Below are 27,174 nucleotides of genomic sequence, written 5' to 3'. Positions count from 1 at the left end.
CTTTAAATAAAAGATACCACATAGTCCGCCATATCTGTTTTATACTGTACTGACTATAGATGATAAAGACCTGGTAACAACTCTATTGTTTGATAAATAAGATGCCTTCAGTTTTTACATCGTCAACATCCCTATCCATGTAGTAATACTTCGTTATCATCTGCGTTTGGTGTTATGGCCTTAAAATCATTGCATACGATCAATTCTTACACTGAGTCGATCAACCTACAAACAAATAAGTTGATGTTAAACAGGTTTTTACAACTTTCTTCAGAGCCAACTTTTGGCACCAATTCTACTGTTGTTATGATAAGCTTTGTTACGAATACAAAGCATCGTTGAATCGTATTTTGTCTGAAATGTTTTATACAATTTCTTAGATAATTGCGTTTAAACTCTCGACAGAGTGTTCTTGTTTCCAGGGGTTTGTACTTTTGCCCTGTTGATGATTTGTTTTGTTTACTGGATTTATAAGAATGATCTTTTACTTGTAAGCAAGAAAATGACAAGTTTCCACATATGACATTAAGAAATATGTACTATAAAACCAACTTTTATTCGCTTGCTATAAATTTTCGCAACAAAACATTCCTCATAATTGTTGTTAATATTTCTCCTGGCCTTGATATTGCAATCATCACATTTCGCTTATTTATCTCTTTTGGTTTAACAACAGATCCAAAAAGGCTTTATCGCAAAAATTAATCGTCGCGAACTAGTTTACCTTTATAAAATCGCGAAATAAAGTCGTCGCTGCTAAAAGTTGGTTTACAGTATTTGATTCTAAAAATCGCTCGCTAGTCCAACATTGCAAAAGGGAGCAGAAGTGGACTTTTTTCGCTTTTTCATGATTGTAACTAAGGCGGGGAAAGTTTTTAAACTCTCGAGTACAAGTCCAATCCATTTTTGACAGCTATCACAATGTCTTGAGAGAGTAAAGCCATCGGACAGACAAGGAATCTATTAAAATCATGCAAATATGCAAACAGATGATGGAATGTTTTGCTAACACGTCAAATATTAATTTTTATAAAATTTTTACATAAACCAAGACAAAAAAAAAAACCAAGTGTTATATCGCACTATCTGCATGGAGAAGAATATGGAAATAACGAGTGTAGTATTAAACATCAAAGTCCATAAAACAATACAAAATAGGAGCAGAGCAAACACAGACCTCCGAAATATCAGAGGTGGGATCAGGTGCCATGGAGGTATGTGCATCCCCTTGCTTACCTGTCACACCCGCCGTGTGCTCCTTGTCATGATCGGAAAATAACGGAAAAATCCATCGTCAATTCAGTGTATAAAAATAATGGACTAACAATGAGTATGAAAAACGTCAGTCAGCATTTCACTCAATGATAAATTGTATTTGCTGACAAGGTCATTGTATCGACATTAGAACTGACGAAATGATGACTTTAAACGAAACTAGTGATATTCTTGTCTCATCAACTTCCTTGTCAATAATTTACCTCAATGCAATATTACCTTAAGGCCTAATGCAATATTAAGAATTCCTTGGTTTTTATAGCCATTTCTCCAAAGATGGAAAAATCCTTTCTTTTCCAAACCTTGTGTAATATTGATTAATTTATAACTGTTAATTTTTTAATTACCGGTAGTCTCTGATTTGGAACGTGTGCACCGCCTAAGCAAATTATCTATTACTAAAATGAAAGCGTCGAAATCTGTCATCGACAAATTCTATTGTTTTTGCATTGGTTTTTATTTACAAAATGAATTATTAAAATTCCAATTAGCAAACATATTCAATCAAAACTACGAAATCTGGATTCTTCCCCAAAAGAATTCATTGCAGAAATAACAGGTCTAATTGAAATATATTTGAAGAAAGCCTTTAGATCAGAGCATTGTTTGGCCAGTGGATAAGTATGCAAGAAAAAGGTCGAATTGCCTTACTGCACGCAGTTCTAACTTTAATGTTGTCGCATGTTGCTGCCTTACAAGACGGACATTTCGGGATATTGCATGGAATCCGCATAAAGAATCATGTCCTATCGGTGCAGTTTTCCCATGTTCCAAACATTCAGTGCTGTTTAAAATGTTTACAACATGGCGACTGTCACAGCGCCAATGTCCACACGAGAGAAGGACTTTGTGAACTGAATACTAGTAAGCTTGGACCTCGAGATTCAGAAGCAGTTACGGAATTTAACCAATTTTGGTCTTTGTACTACAAATCAAATGGTAAGCAACATATCTTAAGCATTTGTAATGCTTGAAATATCCTTACAACATTCTTTAGATTGTAAACAATCAGCTCTGAAACTTTACTGTAAAAAGTTTTGAGATTTAAAACCAGTATACAAGTAAATGGATTATCTTGATGACATCCTTGGAAGTAACATAAGTATGCAACATATTTCAATCTTAATATAAAGAAAATGGAGATGAAGAGTGAAAAGTAAAAATTAATACAATTTGAATTTACAATAACTACATGCTAATCTTTGGCTTTTATATAAGTATGCATCTTATATTTCGTTTAGTGTAACGAATTCTTTGGCTTTGATTGACTATAGTAAAAACCCCTGTGATAACCTTGATCTTATCCAAAGTTTTATTTTCCAAAGATACTTAAACTCCGGAATGAGGTGTTTAGATTGTGTTTATTTATTTATGTCGCCCCGAAGCAGTCGGAATTTAACCAATTTTATTACAATCAAATGTACGCATGTTTTTGTTCTACGGGCTGTTTCTCGAAGATGGCTGGGACAATTTTCCTGAAACTTTCCTGAAAGGACGATCACTGGTTGTAGTTGTATTGTGTGGTCATTCAGTTTCAAAATGGCCACAGTTGCCATGGAAACCTGCAAAAAGCGACGAATTTTGTCCGAGCGTGTTCTCTCTGGTAGTTGAACATTCCTCATGAAACTTTATTGATATAATGATTAGTATCTGTAATTGTGCGTGTTGCATTAAAAATTGCAAATTGTCAATAGTTACCATAGAAACAGGGGGAAAGTGAATTCTTCAACTTTGATTTTTAAATCAAAGTACCGAAAGGACTGATACGAGTTGGTGGTTGTCCAAGCTTAGCTAATGGGTATTGTTTTAGTGATGAAAAAAATGAAAGTCTTGTCTAGTTTTGGGCGACATACGCTATTGCTTGCAATAACAGACTTTGTAGTTTTTTTTGGTCTATAACTGTTGATTGCATGGGATAGGCCTAAAACCTTGAATATGTCGTAATGTTGAAATATATTCTGAAAGACCATGTGACAAAAAGATGTTCAAATCATGCTTCGAACATTTCAAAAACAGAAATAAATCTTTAAATTTTGCTAAAACGGAACAAAAGTGGTTTGAAGACAATATCAAAAAGAGATTTGTGAATAAAACTACATTATACACATGTATACTAAGCATGCTAAGAGAAAGGAGGCTATAGTTTGGTTTTTTGTTTGTACAGTGGAGGACAGAGAACTAATGCTTCGGGCGACATCTGGTGTCGGGTTTAGCGTCAGAGACACTTGGTTAGGGACACTTCACCCACCCCCTCCCCAGGACGGGTGTAAAACAATGGCGTCAGGAGCGTGTACTACACACTACAGGAATCCCAAGGTCGATGTCTGGAAGACTTTATCTATATCTGAGGTCAGTTATTGTGTGGACATCGAAGTATTGTTCATTTTGAACATCTGTGGCTAATCTATCTTCAACATCTTGGCATAATCCATTGTTAACGTTTTTGAACAATTCATTTTTGGGCATCAGCTACTATTGAGTTAAATGACACAATATAGGAATGATTTACAAGTTATCAGGATTGGATATATTGATATTTTTAACAGGAAAACACACTTTAATTGTCTTAAAAATCACTATGCTTTAAGGTAATCATAGAACTCTACAAGAACGGATCCAGAGTTATGTACATGACCTTCAACGGGACTGGGTCTGACCTTGAGAGCTGGATGTCCTCGTCCAGGCTCCTGACCAGTAGCTGGACAACGCTCTCTCCGACCAGAAATTTTATTTACTTTTCCGTCAAGGGGTGTGTTTGAGGCGCCATTTTGGTATTTACTAGCAAAAAGTGATATCACCTATTTGAATAGGTGATATCCCTTCACTGAAAGAAAAACCTATTGAATTTAACTAGTGTGTTTCGTAAAGCGTTGGTCGTGATTAGTAAACTTTCAGTTTACTGGTTAAGATAGTGAGTTGTGGAGCGGGGGTGGTTTGTGATACTTAGATACCTAGTGAAAGTTACTCATCAATTCTAAATTTACTAATCTTATCTAGTAAATATACCAATATCTGGTAAAACTACTATTAAAATAGTGATTGTATGGACAGTGAATCTAATAGTTTTCTTCGTGACGTTAACTAGTTATTTTTTTACAGTGTTATTCGAATAGGTGACATCACCTATTTGAATTTCTTACAACAATAAATAATGAATGCTCTCTAGAACCAAGAAAATTCGGACTACCCAGTTTTCGTGAGTTTTTCACAATTTTTCTTATAGTATACTTGATAGATAAGTGAAATAAATAAATTTGTGAGCAAAACAACCTACAACTTCTATTGGGGTTGCTTAAAATTAAATGCAAAATTGTAATTTATTGTCTTCTAAAATGATGAGTTATTATAAAACGAAAGTGAAAGTAAATAAGATTCAGGGACCTATAGTATTGCGAGCCGTTGTTATTTCATAAATAATTTGAAAAGGTGACATCACCAATTCGAATTAATGGTATCACCTATTCAAAATGATATGGTAATATCACCTATTCGAATAGGTGATATCACCTATTTACTTTGAATAGGTGATATCACTTATTCAAATAAGTGATATCACCTATTCAATATACGATATAATTTCAAATTAGAAATATCACCTATTCGAATAAGTATATCATTCTTTTCCAATAGTAATACACCAATTCAAATAAAATAAAATTTAAAAAATAAAATACATATTCTGATGAAAAGTTTTATCACAATTGAATAGGTGATATATCACCTATTCGAATAGGCAATATTACTTTTTTGGCAGTAAATAACAAGATGGCGCCTCATAGGTGTATTAAAAAATTATACTTGTTCGAGTCACTACAGAATCACTACATGTAGAAATTTCTTTCAATCCTGCATTGAAAAATAAATTTCTTTCAGGGATCAGCCATGCTCCCGTGTTTTCTTAATTCTACAGAATTATGGTGGTTGCCCTCAAGACGCTGGGTGGTTCGTGGTTCTGGACCCCACCTCGTCTGACTGTTGTCCGGGTCAGTGGAGTGACCACCCAAAGAAACCTAAGTTTGTCTACTCCGCACTGGACAATGTGGCCAGGTACCAGAGCCCCACCTTGTTTTTATTTTTTTTAATTTATGGTACTGCCGGTGTTGTGGAGTAAGATTCTGTAACCCACTCACTAGAAGAATACTTTGAAATGAACATTAGACTACAGGAAAATTTAAGAAAGAGATATTAATGTAAATAATTTCAAAGTAAATTCCACATCAAGTCAATTTTTCCAAAAACTGTGTTTAATGATATAAAGTCATTTGTTTTACAATAGAATATGATGGCTATTAAATATTCTAAAATTTGTGTACAAACAGGTACCATTGCACCGGGAGAGGACAAATGCCTATTAATCATATTAATAATAAAACAAATCAAAATAAAAATAAAATAAAATTCAAATTCCAATGAAAAGTTTTAAAACAATTCTAAGATGAAAATGCCTGAAACATTACAAAAAAGCAAGACTATACAGTGGTGCAGGATTAGTTCATTTCAATAAAAAAAATCCAAATCTTTTAAAACAATCAGGATATAAGGCTTCCATGCCTTCGCTGAAGTTTTAGGTAAATAAAAAAGTAATTTTTATGTTTTATTATTTCTTGCACTGTTGTCTTTGGTAGATGTGGACTTTGCTGATGTGATGGCGGTGTTCGTCAAGTACACGTAGTGAGCCCTGTCTGTTTCATGACAACCAGAATCTCATATCTCGAGAAAATAAAGCATGCTGAAGTTTCCTAAAATTAGCTCAACCTTGTTTTTTTTTTATTTATATTACCATAGAAATACGAAATAAGATTCTCATAACCCACTCACTGGAGAAGAATACGATTGAAATGAGAATTAAACAAAATGTTAAAAAATATAAGCGATATTAATGTAATTAAATTCAAAGTACTACTGTATTAAAAAACAAGTAAAAACTGTGTTGAATTTTCTATCGCCAAGTTTCGCCCTATACACTTGCATACAAATCTGCCCCGTTTTAAATTCGCCCAGTCACAGTTCTGTTAAAGAATTTATATATTGTGTTCTTTGAATTCGCCTCGTTTTAAATTAGCCTCCTTGTGACAAGAGCGAAAGGGGTGAAAATAAAACGGGTGCGGAAATTTCCCTGATATCGTACATAGCCGGTTGCAGTTATGACAAATACAAACTACTGTCAAATCACTTTTTTTCTTGGGGTCAAATTTTCTTAGTTTAAGAAAAAAAACTCTTGATTTTTGGGGATTTGCTTTCATAGAATTTGAATAATTATAATGCAACATTTTACATTTCATGGTGTACATGAATTCGTGGGTCCCTTAAATTCATACCTCGAAAACAACGAAAATTAACCCACACGAAAACTTGTGATTCACAGTACATGTATCTCTAAGTTGAATAATGACTTTTAGATGCATTTTTTATGCGCCTGGATCGATAGATCCGGGGCATATATTGTTTTTGTCCTGTCTGTCTGTCTGTTTGTGTGCAAACTTAAACCTTCGTCATAACATTTGAGCCATGAAAGATAGAGACTTCATATTTGTATGCATACTTCACTAATGAAGCTCTTCCAAATGACACCAAGGTCAATGACCTTGTGACCTTGATTGCGACATATATGCTAAAAATAGCTTTTTCTATCAACTTTAACCTTTGCCATAACTTTTGAACCATGAAAGATAGAGACTTCATATTTGGTATGCAAACTCTACTAATTAAGCTCTTTCCAATGATACCAATGTGAATGACTTTGTGACCTTGACTGTGACTAATAAGCTAAAAAAGCATTTTTTTCTTCAAACTTTAACCTTCGCCATAACTTTTGAACCATGAAAGATAGAGACTTCATATGTGCCATTCCTACTTCACTCATTAAGCCCTTTCAAATGACACCAAGGTCAATTACCTTGTGACCTTGACTGTGACCTACAGTGTTTATGCTAAAAATAGCTTGTTTGAACTTTCACCATAACTTTTGAACCATAGGAGATAAAGACTTCGTATCTGGCATGCATACTCCACTAATCATGTTCTTTCAAATGAAACCAATGTCAATGACCTTGTGACATTGACATTGACCTATATGCTAAAAATAGCTTTTTTCGAACTTTGTTGCCGCCGGGTGCATAGTGTTTCACAAACACATCTTGTTTTTACCATTATTTATACTTGTATATTTCTGTAAATGATTCCTTCTTTGTCGCCTTGTAGATCCTTGTTTACTCTTGAATGGACTTTTCATTGCTGTTCGTTATCTCATGTAAACAACTTAACTTGTAATAAAAAAAAAAACACAACAGCTTATTCCTATGAAATTATTTGGGTTCTCTCGCCTTTCTGTAATAAGGGTTATAACAGGTTCTTGTCCACTAGGATGAAAAAGACCAGAATATAAATTTGAATATTAAAGGTAGAAGATAATGAATTCAATAGAAACTACTAGTAAATCTTTGAACTGTGTGAAATACTGATTAAAAATAAAATCAAGTTCATGCAAGTTCTGTGCCACAAAGAAATTGTTCAGGAAGGGGAGAACTGGTGGATATGCATTTTTGGTACAGTTCAAAGAGATTTTCAAAATGGTCAGATCAGAGGGAGGACAACTGAAAATATTGAAAAGATACAGAAGGAAAAAGAACCTGGAAATATGTGGAATAATTATGAAATGTGGAGGATGTACATAATCTTGTCTGAATTTGACTTGTAAAGATTTCCCATTCTTATCTGTATGCTAAAATATCAAATAACTTGATTTTTCCATAAATTTACAATATAGAATACACGACAAATGTTATTGCTGATATTTCAATTTTGCTGTGGACACTTTCATGTCATTTGGTATTTTTATACAAGTACATGACCTAATTATTTTATTCATTTGTAAATGTATACATGTTTAACTACTTAATCATTTTGCTGAAATCTTAGAATTTGTACTCATTTTAGAATATGTTAAATACATGTATTGACAAATGCTACTGACTTGTTTGTATACTCAGTATTTTCTTGTTAAGAATGTACACTGTGAAAAATAAGTTATTTCTCTATTTCTCTTGATGAAAATAATTTTATGATTAATTTATCAAAAAAGTTGTGTAAGCATTATAAGATATTTTAAAATATTTAACCAATGAAGAAAGATCATTGTAATGTAATGAATTTTCATCTAAAGCAGAAATATCTGATTTTTAAATGTGTGCAATAATGTGAAAAATATTGAAATAATATACACATAAATGTTTCATATGATTTACATATGATGCCCCTTTCATATGATTCTCATATGTAAATGGCTTGAAACACACATAAGTGTTTCATATGATTTACATATGATGCCCTTTTCATATGATTCTCATATGTAAATGGCTTGAAACACACTTAAATCATTCATATGCAAATCATATGTAATTATTTTCATATGATTCACATATGTGGATCATATGTGAATCATATGATTTGCTTCAATTTCACAATATTTTTCGATTCTAAAAATTAATTGTATGAGAATCATATTGGCTATTGCCTGTGTAAAAATTTCTTTTCAAAAGACTGTTTTGTTAAAATTCTCTGGTCAACCATAATAAAGTAGCTGTTTTTGTTAACATCGATATAATTAAAGAACAAAATTTCCATCTTATACATTTTAGATTTTCCAGAATTATAAAGAATAAAGATATTTTGAGATTTTTTTCTGAAAGACATGGACAGATTCAACACCAATTTGTTAATGTTTTGCAGTAAAGATTTCAAATATTCTCCTGGCAAATGAATATTTTTGATCTTCATAAGTTTTAACATAAATTTGATGTGATTTGGTGCATAACTAAGAGAAATATGATATCACACTTTTTTATGTTCAATTTTGGCTGTTGATATTTTAGAGGTATGTGCGAAAACACATGTTGTAGAAAATTAATATGCAAAGATATGTCTTTTATGGGTGTTTTTATAATAAATGATGAAATGGATATTCAAATTGAAAAATTATCAGTTTGACAAAATTTGGATTAAATATCGTAACTTGCAACAGCATACATTATCAAACTTGATGTTAACATTTTCCTCAAATTTTCTGTATAATATCACATTTATATTGCATTAAATTTATTAAAAATATTAAAACTTAAATCCAAGCGTTTTGAATAATTGTACAGACAGAAATAAAAATATTGAAAATATATATATAAAAATGAAATATATGATTTTGCCATTACATGCCATCCCTAGCTGAGGATCGTGAATTGATGCTCCGGGCGACTTCCGGGATTGGAGTAAGTGTCAGAGATACATGGCTGGGAACAGTCCCCCCTGCACCGGTACAGGACACATGTATCTCCATGGCAACCGGAGTATGCAGCACTCACTACCGCAATTCTAGAATCGATGTTTGGAGTGCACTCTCAATATCAGAGGTAAACAAGAGGATATCACAAAGCAAGGATATTGATATTCAGTGATTTTGAAAATAATTTGCTTTCTATATAGAACTGAATGTATGTTCGATCCACTCACAGAGTAAATTTTTGCCAATTTAGGACCATAGTTATTGGAAAAAATTCAAACAATAGAATTTCATAATGATAAAAACAACTTTGATTTGGTCGTTATAAAAAATAATTTCTTTTTAAAGTAAACATTGACTGAATGGTTTTCTGTCTGAATCGATTGTGTTTGCAATGCCTTTTAAACATGTATCTTTTAGTGTTTACATGTATGCTTGTTCAAAGAAGACTGAGTTCAGACAAAGTAGAAGAAAAATATCATTTTGTCTGAAATGTAATTTGAAGAAAAAAATGATTATGCTCAAAGTCCATTTGAATAATCCAAACTGTAAGCATATCCAAACGAACCATTTAATCAAATCAAAACTATTTGTCACACCATTGTCTGATCAAGAAGAGACCTTGTCAGCAAAAAGTGACTGACATTTTTATGCGCCCTGTAGATCGATATTGTTTTTGTCCTGTCACTGCATTGTCTGTTGTCTTTAACCTTCACCATCTTTTATGAGAGAGACTCGGCTAACTAATTAAGTTCTTTCAAATTTCACCAAGGTCATGACCTTGTCCTTGACTGTGACCTATATGCAATTTTTCGATGTTGCTGCATAGTTAAAAACACATTTTTATACTTAAGTTTATTGATAAGCCAATTTTGTACACACAGAATTTTCGACGGATTTTTCCCTTCAAGTTAATTTCAGCTTACGACAGGAAGCACAAGGCAGGTGTGACCGATCGGCAGGGGATGCTCACTCCTCCATGGCACCTGATCTCACCTCTGATGTTTCAGAGGTCGGTGTTTGCTCTGCTCAATAACTTGTATTGTTCAATGGACTTTTGATTTTGAATACTCTCTCTATATATTTCATGCTTTTGGGGTGTTTCTAGAGGTGAACCTGTACATTTCTAAACGTCTGCAGCTGTGTAAACTATAATCTATTTCAAGCCCCTCGCAATCACTAAAAAGATGCTGAATTAGGGAGAAATGTTAAAAACACTTACACACTTTTTTTTTTTTATCTGAAAAGGTGACAATAGAACTATACAAAAGTGGATCTAGGGTGGCATTTGTCACATTCAACGGGACACATTCGGATCGTGAGAGTTGGATGTCGCCCTCTCGGGTTCTGTCCAGCATATGGAAGTCTCTCACCCCAGACAGACAATATCTGATATTCTCATTAGAGGGGTGGGTAAAATGTCACGTGCTCATTAAAACCAAGTTTCGCACAAGAAGAAAAATGAGAGGATTAAAATATGACAAATCTTATCTTTATTTTTTGTCTGCAACAATAAATTTATATACATGCTCATACAAATGTATTAACAATTGAAGCAAAAGCATCCCATTTTTCAATATTTTACAATGCAATGTTATAAGGATTAAGTTAATTATATCACTATAAAATAAATTGCAACTTTGATTATTTGATGTTCACCAAGAGTTGCCAAGAGCTAAGGCCATTTTCCGCTTCTAAATTCTAGAATCAATGCTAATTCATTTTAATAAATTTTAATTAAGACTGAAATCTTGAACATTTAATTCCTCATCTAGGGAAGCGCCATGTTCGAGGGTTTTTTTTATTCTGAATAACTTGGGAGGGTGCCCTTCTGATGCAGGGTGGTTTACAGTACTAGACCCCAGAAGCTCTGGATGCTGCCCAGCCTCATGGGATGACCTCATAAACAAACCTCGATTCCTGTATTCCACACTGGATGACCTAGCCACATTTCAGAGCTCAGGTACAATGATATTCTTCGTACTTATAATGTAACTTTTCCTCCTTTTCATAGACCGACACGATAGCTAGGTCGGTAGAGTGCTCACTCCGTGTTGGTTAAAGAAACATTGGTCGAAAAATTGGTAGCAACTGTTCTTTCGCCAAGCGCTCGGGAATTTGAAGTGTCACGGCAGGAATTGGCATATAGAGATCCCTCCCTGCTCAATGACCCTCAATAAGGAGTTCAGGACTAGATTTAACCCTTGATCGGGGTATTGTCTCTATATAAATGCAAAATCCTGAAAAGAGACCCTTAATCTCTGGAATTTTTTTTTTCGGATAAAGTATAAAGGACAAAGTAAAGGATAAAGGATGTTTCGTAGAAAATATGGTCTCGTAGTCGAAGTGTGTAAAATATTTTGACAAGAACACGAATTTATCTGTCTCTTCATTCCACGAAAAAAAAGCTGTAAAAAAAAAAGTAATTTCGTAGCATTTTATATCCTTAAAAGCACCGAGACTGTCAATAAATTAATTAAAAATACCGATATCTATATAATATATTGTTGACCTTTGCTTTTCTTTTATTTTGCATTTACCTATTTCCACTTTTTTTTTGTTTGTTCTACAGACGTTGATTTTGCTGATGTTATGGCAATCTTCATTAAAAAGAATTCATAAACCTAGAGTCTGGGACGTCATCGCAATGGATATCCATCAAGATTTTGAATGAAAGAGAAGATTGAACGGAAACATGTACAGATTCGTTAAACATATTTACCAATGTAAAAGTATACATTTCCTGATTTGCTTTGGTGGGTATTGATTAACTGTAAAAGACAGTAAGTGTTATTGTTGGTGACCGGTCTATATAGCATGTCATTGCCTCATCCAAGTATCACTGAAATTTAAAAAAAAATCAATTGATTTGTCATATTAAAATGGTTTTCTTTGTTTACCAAAAAGGGGAATATTCCTCACTTTGTAATTTTCATTCCTCGACCAGGCTGATTTATTTAACTAAGTGACATAGCACAAATATAAAATAATTTTTATATCAGATGAGCTAACAAAAGGCCTGGCAAATTTATCTAACAACTAAAATGTTAATAAAAAACATTCCACCACATGATTTTAAAATGTCAGTAAGCTTTGACATCAGCCTTGTATTATGTATTTATAAGATCATCACACATATTAGAACTATCAGACTGAGATATAGATTGCTTTGGTTCAAATTCATCCAAGTCGAATGTACGGAAATTTCTAGCTTGATTCACTTTAGTCTTCTCTTCCTCTATTGACATTGAACTCTGAAATATAATCTTGACCCACAGGCACCTGACGTTACTTATTTTTCTTTTAATAAAAATATACATCTATCTAATGTTTATTATGAGTTAGGTGTATATTTTTTTATTAAAAGAAAAATAAGTAACTAATTACAGTTTTTGCAAAAACCTATGACATCATAGGAGGGTGGAATTACCTTAAAAGAAAAATAAGTAACGTTAGGTGCCTGTGTCTTGACGTAAGATTTTTATATAAAAAGCCAATTTGTAAACCGAGACAGTGACTAAAAATCATGTAAAATAGAAATTTGTTTCGATGGGGTTCGAGAAAAAAAATTATATTATTATAAATACATAGATAGAATTATCCGATAATTCAGGATATAATTCTCAAGATTAAAATACTTGAAGAATAAGTGTTTGGGACTTCTAGATTATTTTGACATATATATCCATGGTATTCGAGATGTCAGCGTTCGACATACCAAAATTCAACTGTATCTAAGTTCGGTTTAATCCAGTACAGTAATGTCAAAACTATGAAAATTTATCTCTCATTTTAAACAGCTTTCAAATAGAACCCAGAATGCATGATAATAATATCAATAAATCGAAAATCTTTGATGTGAAGACAATAAACCAAAGTAGATTGTATGGTTAATATTCTCTATGATGAGGCGTTGAATGTCCCAGAGTCAATATTTATCTTACATTTGGTTTCAGACTCAGACAAATATAGGAATTACCAGCCTTTTGTACAGATATTCGAGTAAATTTTTAGTTTGGAAACACACAGTAAGAATTAACAGTTATAGGTTATGACATAATTCCACTGGAAAACAAATCCAGGCGAATGTCATTGAGTGTTCCCTGAGAGCGTATTCTTTTAAACCTGTTATGAAAGGTTTATATTGGATATAATGAGAAAGGATCACTTGGGGGTGTTTACAGTATGCATATTTATACTTATACCTATCAGTATCCCACAAAACGCCGGTCTATTTAAGACATTTCACGGACTTAGGATACGAAATCCCACCGTGATTTTGTCCCAGGATCAAAGCACTGATAGTACTGAGTGTTGTATCAGTTGTGTAGCGTATGAGGATTGTTACGGCGCGAATTATCACGAGAATGACCGAGTTTGTGAGATAAATACCCCTGGACCACAAGGAATCGGTCAGATTATAGATCGGAACGAAACATGGACACTTTACTTCAGACCAAATGGTATGTGCTTGGAAATGATTGGGTGAATTTAGACATTTTATTTAGAAATTTCATTTGCTTTTAATTAACGAAGTATTCAACTAAGCTCAGAAAGTTTTTGTTCACCTGATTTGATTTTAAGTACATTACACACAATAAAATCTCCTTTAAAATGAAAGGGTTTACACTTATTACATCTTTAAATCAATAAAAGTCAAATCACTTTTTGGCGTATAGAATGTTAGTAAGTTAAAGTCACCTCCTAGAAATTTCTATGAACACCTCAAATAGTCTGAAAGAATTATTGAATAGTTTTGTTTCATTTATCAACTAATTTTTTACCAAGAAACTTGAATTCGACCAACACTTAATTAAGATGACATCAATCATTAACTTTTTTTAAGTCTTGGACAGAGAGTTAATGCTTCGTGGTACAGCAGGGAACGGAGTGGGCGTCAAAGACACGTGGTTAGGAACAAACACCTCAACACCCTCCCAAGATACCTGTAACTCCATGACATCTAGAGCATGTGCAACACACTACCGGAACCCAAAGGTGGACTTCTGGGAGAGATTGTCCATTTTAGAAGTGAGGTGTAATACATAACCTTTAATCATGTGTATTTTATTTGGTGTTTATGCTCTACCTTGGTATCGTGTCAAATGGTCTACACTGTACAAGTAGAGCTTTTTAAAAAAAAGCTTACCGTCTTTAGCAACAATCTTAAACAGTAAACTGATCTACCTATCAGGCCTTGTCATTTTTTTCTTGATTTTGTATTTCTAAATTAGCTTTTTACTGGCATTTGCCCTACCGCGGTTGTCGCTCGGTCATCTCCGTAAACTTTGACTGGCCGAGAGCTTTCGGTTCACCTCGGCTGATTCCGTTACCTTCTTCAAACAAGAAAGGGAAAAAGAATAATAACAAATTGTAAACCCTGCAAGCAATAAAAATCATATTTTACTTATAATGAAATATGAGACCTTTTTGATTATTGCTATTAAAAAAATAGCATGTCATTTAGAATTAATTGCTGCTGATTTTGTTCTTCGTTTTGTCATTTTTTTAAGATTGAAAATCTTGCAAAATTGTTAAGTCGTACGAAAATTAGATCATCAGAAAGTTATCTCCCTTGCCCTGAACAGCATTTCAACCAATGAAATAATTGAAAATTTTCACATCATGCAATTTCTACCAATCACAAAAGAGGAAGTGCATAGTCCGAAGAACTGTAAAAAACTTCAACTATATAATACCGTCTTCCAAGGAAGACGGTAATGATATTCTTTCCAAGATTATATTGCACCAGTACCTATAGTTTCTGAAAATACCCACGATGTGGTATAGCCTGTGAAATGTCATTTTTATTGAAGGTACATTTAGAATTGTACACTGGCGGATCTAGAGTGGCCTTTGTAACATTCAGTGGGAAAGGATCAAACATAAAAAGCTGGATGTCACCCGAGCGTCTACTGTCCAGTTCCTGGACGACATTGAACTCCTCTATGACGTACTTCTACTTCTCAGTGGACGGGTATGTGTAGTAGAACTTTGTCTACCTAAGCCAGTAGGAATTATGTCCCCCCTAGGTCGGTACGGGTTTGTTTGATAGATGTTTTATAGTGCTATGTCCCCTGACATCGGTATAAATACAGGTATTTTTGGTATGGGTATGGTCAGTATGGGATGTTTGGAATGAATTTATTTGGTATATCTTTGTCTCAAGAGATTGGCAGTGTAATGTTTGGTAGTACAATGTCCTCTTAGGCTAGTATAGGTATATCTGGCATGGTATGGTCGGTATGGGTTTGTCTGATAGTGCTATTTTTCCAATGAGACGTATATAGGTATGTATGGAAGACCGTTGTCGTTAAGATATCATATCTTTAAAAAATAAAGTTATAACTGATGGTTTATTTGTTGACCCCCCCCCCTCCCCCCACGACTCCTTACTCGATTACTCAAATTTCTCTGTTCGTTAAAAGCTATAATACTACTTTTTGAAAAGTCTTAGGTAATTATCCCTTCTGTTATTACGAAGTATGCTTCTGATTGATCTTGTTGCGTGCATTTCAGGCATGGCTCATGCGCGCGGAATTTTTTTATTCAGAGGAATTATGGCGGATGCGAAAATGACGCCGGGTGGTTTGTGACCCTTGACCCACCTGGTGTCTGCTGTGCTGGATCATGGGATGACCTCTCAAACAAACCTACTTTTATGTACTCTACTGTAAATGATGCTGTTGTCTATCAAAATGGATCAGGTGAGTTGTTTAAAACTCTTTAAAAATACATTACAAATCAGTCATCCAAAAAGTAGCATATTTTGTGACTTTGGAATTTAAGGTTTTTCCATCGTCACAATTTTAATCGCTCAAAGTACAAAAACTGCATTTATTTTCATTTATTATAGTTTAAATTTACCAACTATCGCAAAAATTATAGATTGCCTTATTATTTAAGATGGGAGACATAAATAAACAGAAAAGTATGTCAACATGAAAAAATCGTAGATTATTTTAAAATAGTATTGTAAATATTATGTAAAAACTGGTTCAAATGCATAATACTGATACTAAGAGTTCCAAAATACTTGCTACTTATAAGATGATTTAGAAATGTGAATATACTGTATCAAGGAAACTATTTTACATTAAAAGGACAATAAAGAAAAGGTCTGAATGAAGATATAAGAGAGGGAGTTATTGCCCTTGTCACAATTTTTCAAAGATTGAATAATTGATTAAATAATGAAAATATACATTTTTATGTTCTTTTACTTAACATTATTTATTATTACACCTGTTGAAAAGCATTCTTTCAAAAAAATTGTTCTACTGGGTAGGAATTTAAATTAATAACAGTTTTTGCATCATAGGAGGATGGAAATACCTGAACAATACTAGTAAATAAGAAAAAAGAAATATTTTATCAATTGACATGATGATTTACATGTACATGTATTACACTATTTAAATGATTTTGATGATGTAATGATACTGATAATGTTTTTCTTTTATTAATAATTTTTGCAAGGGGTAAAAAAGTTTTGTAAATTGTCAAATAAGTACAATGAAGCATTAAACATTTAGCCTTATATTTTGATGAAATAAAAAGGGTCTCCTCTAAAAATATTGTTTTAATAATAATTAATACATGTATATCAATACATTTACTAAATAAATGTAATACTCTGGTATTGTTATGCTGATGTGTTATTACTAAAAATTCTAGTATATCGTATTTTGTCTGCTACTTTACAGGCATTAGATTTTAATAAACATCTACTAGAGATACTGTTATGAATGATGTGGTTTACTTTATAACTTGAATATTTTTATCAATGCCAATACAATTACGCGACAGTACTACTGTTAAAATCTTCAGAAATGTGTTTTTTTGATGTGTTCTATTAGCAATTATTTGTGCAGGTATTTCATTAAGTGATGAAATGTTACGAGTCAATTAAATACTCGTATTTCAAGAGAAGCAGAGAAACCTCATGGTTTCTGAAGTCGTCCAATTAAGGATTAGGTGTCGTGAACAAGTAAACACCTGTATCACAACCGCTAGGGGTAACTCTTCATGATATGATGGCATTTACACATAGTTGATTTATACCTTTGGTATTAGTTTGACCAATGCCGTTTACATCTTAATTATTTAACTTTTAAAATAAGCTGACATTTATTTCGCTAATTGGTTGACATTAACTAATCTTCATTATACATTTATTGACTGAGTTCGAGGGGAACATGCGTCTTGTCGAACCCAAGAACCAAACCGTTTGCCTAAGGCCGTTAGGCCAAAGGGAGACAGTTTGGTTCGAGGGTCTACAAAACGCACGAACATTGTCAATAAAATTTTTGTTATACTTTTCATATTATTATTGTTTTTTGACATACGTGTATTTTGTACTTCCTTCCGCGATGTAAACTCAGGCCCCTCACTAGCTGCAATAATGTAGCCCTGTCCGATTTTTTAATCTGATGTTTTGTTTAGCCCCCCCCCCCCCAAAGGAAAGGGCTACATTAACGGAGCCCCTCACTGTTGAACTTCAACGGATAAAAACGAGTTTATTAAGCTCCGCCCATTCTGTGACGAAAGCGGTCCAACATCTCATTGATCGACTCAACATCTCACTCAGCGGTCCAACATCGATTTTTTTATGCCCGATCAGAAAAAACATTAGAAATGTTATGACCTTTTTCGTATAGATTAAAGCATAACAACACATGTTGCTACTCTTGGATTCGCTGATTCGATAATATCCATAATATGTCTTGCATTTTTTTTTAGGTGTTGGTATTGCTGATGTAATGGCCATATTCGTGAAATACAGTTAAAGGATATATGGTTGCTACTATTAAAAACAGAACACAATGACTAGTTTTTCTTTTGTCAGAGGGCATCTGATTGGCTATAACACCTCTTTTATGAACATGCAATGTTAAAAATCATCTTGGATTAAAGTTTCATTTGAGAAGAACTTGTGCTTCGTGATTTTTTTCTTATAAATACAAAAATAGGTATGTTTATAAAGGGGCGCAAATGGTACCATTGGGATTTCCAATAGAATGTGGAAGACCTGGTCTCCAAACATCACATAGATGATTACACATTGTCAATGAGAAACAATATTAACTTCAAATTAGTTGTGTGTACAATTATTTTTTTTTACAAAATAATTTTGCAAACGACCAATGACAAAGTAATTAAATACGAATTCCAATTTTATTGAAAAAGCAGCTGTCAATGATAACAAAAACGTCTGGACATAAATTCATCGCAGGGAATGGTTTTGTATAAAGTTGAATTTTTGGAAAGTTTTTGTGTTGATTTGGTAAAACATTGTGAATTTCAGATGTGAAACATTTTTACATTTTTCATCGTTAACTTTTCACATTTATGTTGAAATATCCCGCTGCATATGGTGTTTAAATCTTCCATCTTATTCATGACTAAAGCGCATGCTCCGAGTACAATCAATTTAAACAGAGGCAGGCTACTGACAAAAGAATTGATAATACATGGATTGAAAAAAAAAATAAAATCGGCATATAGTTGATTCTATGGTCGATATAATGACCATGTTAGCAAACTTTAGCTTTTCATCAGGTCGTATTTTTGCTGACTTGTTTCATACGAATTGTAAAAACCTTTGTTTTCATACTGAATTTGACTATTATAAATTGTTCTGTTATTTGATAATGCGTATGATCTACACGGCTGCTTACTCCTCCTAGGCACTTTATATCGTCACTGGAGTTTCCACGGGTCCCTATTTTATGCACTCTTTACAAAACTATTTTATCTCCCTACATTTCATCTGTTTATTAATTCTTAGATCACTCTTTTTTTTCGAGGTCGTTCATTGCCGAATCTTATATGTTCAAATTTAAAATGCTTTTATAAGGTTATCATAAAAATAAAGGAAACTGTTTTTGATTTATAGTATACCAAAACAAAAAATGAATTCACATATATTGTACATTTGAAATAACATTGTAGCGTATTGTAAATATTCACCTGGTTTTGCAAGAGTACCTCAAATATAATAAATCGCAGTTATCAGTTTTATTTGCATATTGTTCACTTTATCTTGTATATGAACGAGTTTAGTGTTCTTCATCAAAGGACTGTGTTATATATACATGTACCACATGTTATCAAAATGTACTCTTTGTCTGACCTTGGCGGGTGGGATGGTAGCCTTGATAAGGACAATCGAACGCATGTTTTCTCCTCAAAGGCAGCTGATCCCACCAGGATTGTTAAGATTAAATTTGCTTTTAGATTTAAGAAGAACTTGCAAATTAAAGGGAGCAGGACTTGATCCTTAACGTTGCCGGTTATACCACTGTTGAACGTGGAGACCGGTCTTTCGGATGAGACCGGTTAAACCAAGCACCCGTGTCGCAGTTGGCACGAAAAAGATCCCTCACTGTTCAATGCAATGGCCATGAGTGTCGATTATTTAAGACAAAATTTGCAGCTCTACACCAGCTCTTCACTGGCAAGTGGTGGCGTCTCAATATGAGTGAAATGTTATCGAAAGAGACGTTAGACAACAGACAGACAAACAAACAAACGATGCTGATCAGGATAAATACTAATAGTGTAATTGTGCCACTCGTCTTTGTTCGAGATGACATGTTGAGAAAATAATCAGGCGCAGTAATGTAATGTCAATATCCGATTATTCACTAAAACACATCAAAATTCATTTTATCTAAGTTATCAGTATTTTTGTGTTGTGTTATTTTGTAAATCAGATAAAGAGACATAACAGCATTTTACGTGTATGTGTACCTATATCTACAAATCAAGTCATTGTTTGGTGTAAGCTGAGCTAAAAGACGTTTTAGCAATCGTCAGTCAGATGCTGCCGTTATTATCAGTCAGAAGTTGTTCTTGCTGGTTTCACTTTGAAGAACTAGCTTTTATCAATTAGAAGATGATCTAACAATCATCAGTTAGAAGATTTTCTAGCTATAACAGTCAGAAGACGTTCTATCCATCATCAGTTAGAATACCTAGCTTTTAACAGGTAGAAGGCCTTCTAGCTATCATCAGTCAAAAGATGTCCTTGTGGAAAATGTTCTAATTATTATCAGTTAAAAGAAGATCTTCAAGCTATCATCTGTTATACATAATGAAATATTGTTTAAATTTAATTTAATATTTTTATTATTTGTTTTCGGTCAAATGCTTTTAAATTTGAAAGTATTGTGGTAAGCAATGTCTTATCAGCAAATACAATTTATCATTAAGTCGAACACTGACTGACGTTTTTTGGGCACACGAATCATCAGGCCATTTTTACATGTGCTGAATTGTCCAAGGATTTTTCTGTTTGACCAGTCATGACAAGGAAGACACGGCGGGTAGGTCCCGCCACCAGGGAATGCTTACTCTTCCATGGCACCTGATCCCACCTCATGTTTTCACGGTCCTCGTTTGCCTTGCTCCTGATTTGTATTGTTTACAGTTGATTTTGAGCTTCATTACGTTTGGTATCCCTATATTCTAATGTTAAATGTGTAGTGTTTAGTGTATTGAATGGTTCCATACCTCCATACCACCTTTGTAGTTTGCTAAAACAAATACTAGTATGAGCTGCAACTATGATGTCGGAATATTTTGTTGCAAAAGAGTAAACAGCTATTTCAATGACAGAAAAAATAGCGTCAATAAACTTCCTGTTGTTCATATTTGCGATGGAAGAACTATATATAAGCTGCGACTGAATCACCATTGAAATAACGACCATTATTATAATTATTTCAATAGTGGTTGAGAGTGCATTTCAAAACAAAACATTGATTGCAACCAGTATTGAAATACGACCACTATTGAAATAATTATTTCAGTAGTGTTTGAGAGTGCATTTCAATAACAAACATTGGCTGCAACCACTATTGAAATAATGTTCACTTTTGAAATAAACTTTTTTTTAAATAATAATTGAAATAATGATTTCAAAAGTGTTTCAAATAATGATTTTATAGTTGCTGATAATTAATCCAGTACAAAAACCACATTGCAAGGCTTATTGAAACAACTTAACTAATAAAAAATATAAGGATTAATTGTTCATTATGTTTTCAAACATTTTTAATTCATTAATTGAGTTAACTATTAAAATTACGACTACTTGCAAATTATTATATCAAAAGAAGTTGAAAATACATTTCAAAACACCACCACATTTTAATTACTATTGAAATAACACCTAACATTTTTATAAACCGAATACTAACTTCCCTAGAAATTTTGCTTTTTAATATCTTGACGAGTAGACTTTGACTTTACTATTCATATTTGTGGTGCAGGTAATCCCATGAATATGAGCGACAATTTCGTTCTCTTCTGTATTCTTTTTATTGAAAATAAGCATATTTTCATCAGAAAGTTAGTAAAAAAATTATCAGTCTTCCTTCTTGTTTTTCATTTTGGGCTAGATATTCTAATTTCTACACCCAGATGTATTTATGATCCTTTCTTTTCCAAATCAATGAAAAAAAATGAACTTTATATAACAAATTATTTCAGAATTGCAGATATTAATTGATTTCTTTTGGTTTTCGCCGATTTGACCAGATTCAGCGAGAGCTTGCTTATAACTTTTGCATACAATTTTGCATTATAGGTACATGTAGGTCAGTTTAAAAAAGTGTCTGTGTATTAATTGAAATTTCTACTAAAAAGAAAACATAAAACAACTGAAGTCATCATATTTTAACTCAATAAATTAGTTTCTTGTGTAAGAAAACAGAATGTGTAATTCATCCTTCTATTTGTTTTAATAGTTGGGATACACCTAGAAAGCTTGCAATGTGGTTTTGGTATTGTCAGCAACTATTAGAATAATTTAATATCTATTGGAATCATTGTTTAAAGCACTATTGAAATCAATATTTCAATCACTTTTGAAATCTATATTTTAATCACTACTGAAATCTTTATTTCAAAAGAGAACATTATTTCAATAGTGGTTGTAGCCAATGTGTGTTATTGTAATGCACTCTCAATAATTATTTCAATAGTGGACGTATTTCAATTGTGGTTGCAATTAAGGACAGATGATACAAATAAACTTTTGTCAAAGAATTTGAAAATAACAAGTTGGGTCATGTTTAAATGAGTAAAATGAATAACTTTCACCGCGTAGTTTTTAATTTTTTATTCAAATTTGCACAAAAATGGAATTTGAAGTGAAAAATATTTGTATAGATTAATAAGGATGGTTTCAAAAGAGGTTTACAATTTCTTTATTTTCTAGAAATTTATTATTTGCATCATTTGCAATGAAATTAGGCAAAAAAATATATATACCAATCCAGGCATCCATTTTTTGTTTGTATCATCTGTCCTTAATATATATTATTGAAATGCACTTTCAACCACTGTTGAAATAATTATTTCAATAGTGGTCGTTATTTCAATAATGGTTGCAACATTGCATTACTGTCTTCCTGTACAATAATGATTTCTTATAAAAATTGTATATTGGATTGTGGATGCATGTAGAAGTCTTTCTTCTTCTTTATTTTAGTCTAATTGATCGTAAAGGATTAAGATACATACTTTATCATAATAACACATTTTTACAAAAATAATATAATAATTTATAATATATTTTATATATAATATTAATATATTATAATAATAATCATTATATATAAAAATAAAATTTTCAAAAGTGTAGCTCATTTTGCTTTGTTACATGTCTCAAAATTCACACCAACATAAAAATCCTAAATAGAGACAGTTATTCGACCAAATCTAAAATTCGTACATTTTGTTACACAACAAAAACATCACATCATCAGCTGCGTTGTAATAAAGTAGCTTACAAATACCACGTATTAGTCAGCATTGTTGTTGTTGTATACACAAGAGATGTGGACTTTGGTACTCTTCATCTTTCAAAACGCACCACCGTCGCTCGCCGATAAACTGTTAAGTAGTGTTTATAGTATGTCTGGACAGACTAAGGCCATCTTATATGTAGGATATTATATCGTATGATATTTTCAGTTATCAGCTTGTTATTTCGCCTTGTGTTATTTGTTATCGCGGAGTCAGACGGGGTGGACTATGAATGATACCCAGAGCTGGCTATATAAGCCCTTTGACAGCGTGGTACTCGGTGTATATGAATTGTTTGAACTCCTACTCAGTGCTTGGAATATGTTTGACTCTACAACCACGGCTAAAGCTATCGGTGGTGTCGGCATCCCCGACGTCTGCTACACGGAGCTATTTCAGAGGCGGTACCTCTTTTACGGTATGAAATACAAATACATGTACCATCCTTCACCGGCGTGTAGATTTCTCAATTTTAATGGCATACCTGTACCTTCATTTTAAATGTTGAAGTTAGATTTTACCTCTACCATTTTCTGTTGACAGGACAATGTCTGCTAACTTTTGTGGTGAAGATCTACGGCTACGTGTTGATTGGATCCATGATTCTTGGTACGAACACTCTGTTCATCTAAAAATAACTTTTCCGATCCGTACTTTCACTTCAGACAGTTCCTCGTGATTAGTGTCACTTAATTATTCGGAAGTATTCACTTAGAGTCATTGACCAAGAACAGGTACCAGAAAAGCACATATGTTTAATCCAATAATATTCCTATTGTAGGCCAAATTCCTCAAATTTTCAAAGTTCTCAAAAGACGGAATGGGTCTGGAATCAATGTCATGAGCACTCTTCTCATGTTGGAAGCTTCATCGTCAATAGTAGCATACTCCGTTTGGAAGCAGTTTCCAATAAAGTAGGTCATTAAAAATACCTAATACTTGTAGAAATTTATGTAATACATCCATGATAAAGTGTATTTTTCAACCTGTCAATATGCATAGAATCATTGTGTTCCAACTTCTATGTCACTGTTTAAAACCATCCATTATGAAACTTTCTATATTTTTTCTATATTTTTCAGTACTTGGGGCGAGAATCTCGTGTTTATGGTGGAGAATGTTATCCTGGTTTGCCTGTTACTACAGTACAACAGACGCCCTCTGTCGGCTCTGCTGTTCATGCTGCTCTATACTGTAGTTATGCTGGCGCTCCTGCTTCCTCTGCTGCCTACCACTTTCCTCATATCACTCAACATCCTAAGCATGCCTGCTCTAAGTGTTAGTCGGGTAAGTCTTCCCTTTGATGTTGACACGGGCAATGCAAGCCTTTGTCTTCGATTTGATACAGACATTCTCATTGTTAGCCGGGTAAATCTTTTTTTTATGTTGACACGAGGCAATGCAAACCTTTGTTATCTCTTTGATGTGACACGGGCAATGCAAACCTTTGTCATCTCTTTGATGGTGACGCAGGCAAAACAAGCCTTTGTCATCTCTTTGATGGTGACGCAGGCAAAACAAGCCTTTGTCTTCTCTTTGTAGTTGACACAGGTTATGCAAGCCTTTGTCTTCTCTTTGATGTTGACACGGACAATGCAAGCCTTTGTCTTCTCTTTGTAGTTGACACAGGCTATGCAAGCCTTTGTCTTCTCTTATAGGTTTTGACATTCTGTGTTATTTCGGTGAGTCTCCATTGGTTACCCTGTTCTGTAATATTGTGGTAACCGGCTAACACCTTCCTCTGATGCTGAAATATCACTGTTTGACAAATATTGACGTACTTAATTCCTATCATTATATACCTTATGTATTTACAATTCAGAGTACACCGCAATGGCACACTCTCCCCAACCCCCATGATTTCATATTTATTAAAATAAATAATTCTTGTATTAAACATTTTATATTTTTTTTGCGTCTACTTTTCGTAGGAAATCTTATTAATATCTTTTCCTGAAGGAATTTTAGCAATAAACTGCTATTTTTTTCCTACTACAAAATATATATATCTTTCAAAATCAGGCTACGAAACTGAATATAAAATTTCTATTTTTTATTAAAAAAGAATATGAAGTCAATAGTTCCCGATTGATCATAACTTCATGGCTACCTCTTCGACTGAAAGAAAAGATATAAAAACCTTGTCAGATTTTACTATGAATCATCATGGAAATAATAAAAAAAAACACTTAGATAGGTAAAAATAGTTATTAAATCCTTAAATACGTTTAAAGATACAACACTCACTGATGATTAAAATGAAGACTGTCATACCTTCTTTTTTAATATACGCCCCAGTACAAAACTTTTCGGGGAGAATTACAGAGAATAATTTTAAATTACATATAGCATAAATTAGTTATATATTCAGAATCCCTAATTATTCAGCTAAAATGCAAATTAGGTAAGCATATTTTATACAGTGACAAATAAATAAAAACATTTCATGCTGGCACTATTGTTAGATATTTCTGTTATCTACCGGAGATATAAATGAAAGCACAATTACGACACACACATAATAATTGTCACTTGATAATGATGAATGATAATAGTAAACAGTACATGTAGTATCACGTGTGTAATACACAGATGATGCTTTACTCCGTGGTCAGTTGTTATGGATGTCCATTTATTCGGCCAGGTGTTACACTAAATGAACTTTTAAATTTATCAATTTATCAGTTTACAGATATGCTGACACCTTGTCGAATTATGATTATCTTAAATTTTATACAGCATGCCAATGCAAATGGGTCGCCATAATAGTGTATTGTTAAAAGATATTTTCTCATATTACTACAGGGTTTTTATATCAAAATATTTGTAAATGGTATAAAAATACTGAGTTATTGATATAAGAAAATATAGATAAAATCATTAAATCACTTGTACTCGTATCTTCATTATCTGGTATTTCCTCTTGTCTAGGTGATACAGATCTACACGAACTATAAGAACCACGGAACTGGTCAGCTGTCCGCGGCCTCCGCCTTCCTCAGCACCTTCCAGAGTTTTGGGAGGTTCACATCCTCCCTCCTTCTGACCATGGACAAAATCATGATCTTCACCTTCGTCCAGGCTAGTCTGCTGAATATCATAATCACCGGGCAGATCGTGTATTATAGGAGGAAGGAGAAGAAAGCGAAGAGAGTGACGTGATGAGGGAACACGACAGGAATTACCGTGTCCCGACAGTAACAGAACAGATCAGGGTTAAGACCCTCCGTGTGCCAAATGTGAGCACTGCATAATCCTCCCCAAGTATAGAGCATGACAAAGTCCATAGATATGTGAACAGAACTGAAAAATCTATGAGAATTTAAAAAAGAAAAGAGGCTATGTTGTTTTAAGGGGAATTGAATCCGCCCATATGCAGGAAAAAATCTCAAAGACCAAATTCAAGAATTGTTTATGACTTTGACTTATGTCTGTTTGTCTCTCTTTTTAACTGCATACAACGATGTGTAAAATAAAATTGGATGCTTTCATGCAACCTGACTAATTGTTGTTTAAGTTGGTTTTATTAAAAAGAACTAGGAAAAGCAAATATTGTCTTAGTCATTAATCTCTCAAATTTATGAAAAAAAGATCAGTAGGCAGTTAAATATATTAGGATTACTGTATGAAATATATGGAGATAACGAACAATATTTAAGTTAAAAAATCCATTAAATAATACGAAATAGGAGCAGAGCAAACACGAACCTCCTAAAGATCAGAAGTGGAATCAGGTGTCATGGAGGAGTGAGCATCCCCTGCCGAACGGTCACGTCCACTGTGTGTTCCTTGTCAGTCATGATTGGGAA

At 33.3% G+C, this 27,174-nt stretch overlaps 4 protein-coding genes across 5 annotated transcripts; all 4 read left to right on the top strand.

The window, feature by feature from the left end:
* The first annotated feature begins 1,895 nt into the window (after positions 1-1,895).
* Positions 1,896-5,386, top strand: LOC134250390 (uncharacterized). Its single transcript, XM_062732742.1, has 4 exons — positions 1,896-2,214; positions 3,440-3,624; positions 3,864-4,024; positions 5,149-5,386. Exons 1-4 carry the CDS (start codon positions 1,899-1,901, stop codon positions 5,384-5,386), a joined length of 900 nt encoding a protein of 299 aa, XP_062588726.1. The 5' UTR covers positions 1,896-1,898.
* Positions 5,387-9,482: 4,096 nt separating this feature from the next.
* Positions 9,483-12,354, top strand: LOC134250389 (uncharacterized). The gene is made up of 4 exons (XM_062732741.1): positions 9,483-9,677; positions 10,796-10,956; positions 11,323-11,510; positions 12,120-12,354. The coding sequence occupies exons 1-4, from the start codon at positions 9,510-9,512 to the stop codon at positions 12,167-12,169; spliced, it is 567 nt and encodes a 188-aa protein (XP_062588725.1). The 5' UTR covers positions 9,483-9,509; the 3' UTR covers positions 12,170-12,354.
* A 1,300-nt stretch (positions 12,355-13,654) lies between these two features.
* LOC134250404 (uncharacterized) lies at positions 13,655-18,415 on the top strand. Of its 2 annotated transcripts, none has more exons than XM_062732757.1 (5): positions 13,655-14,010; positions 14,430-14,578; positions 15,364-15,524; positions 16,067-16,254; positions 18,290-18,415. In XM_062732757.1, the coding sequence occupies exons 1-5, from the start codon at positions 13,701-13,703 to the stop codon at positions 18,334-18,336; spliced, it is 855 nt and encodes a 284-aa protein (XP_062588741.1). In that variant the 5' UTR covers positions 13,655-13,700; the 3' UTR covers positions 18,337-18,415. The 2 variants fall into 2 exon arrangements, with proteins under 2 accessions (XP_062588741.1, XP_062588740.1); XM_062732756.1 differs by having other exon boundaries at positions 14,394-14,578.
* A 5,016-nt stretch (positions 18,416-23,431) lies between these two features.
* Positions 23,432-26,866, top strand: LOC134250415 (mannose-P-dolichol utilization defect 1 protein-like). Its single transcript, XM_062732775.1, has 5 exons — positions 23,432-23,783; positions 23,909-23,974; positions 24,147-24,279; positions 24,448-24,652; positions 26,297-26,866. Exons 1-5 carry the CDS (start codon positions 23,594-23,596, stop codon positions 26,525-26,527), a joined length of 825 nt encoding a protein of 274 aa, XP_062588759.1. The 5' UTR covers positions 23,432-23,593; the 3' UTR covers positions 26,528-26,866.
* Positions 26,867-27,174: the final 308 nt, after the last annotated feature.

The sequence above is a fragment of the Saccostrea cucullata genome, unplaced genomic scaffold, assembly GCF_032062105.1.
Source record: "Saccostrea cucullata isolate Sc308-1 unplaced genomic scaffold, CSIRO_AGI_Scuc_v1 ctg102, whole genome shotgun sequence".
Lineage (NCBI taxonomy): Eukaryota > Metazoa > Mollusca > Bivalvia > Ostreida > Ostreidae > Saccostrea > Saccostrea cuccullata.
The sequence above is the reverse complement of the archived record's forward strand: the minus strand, read 5'-3'. Positions and strand labels throughout refer to the sequence as shown.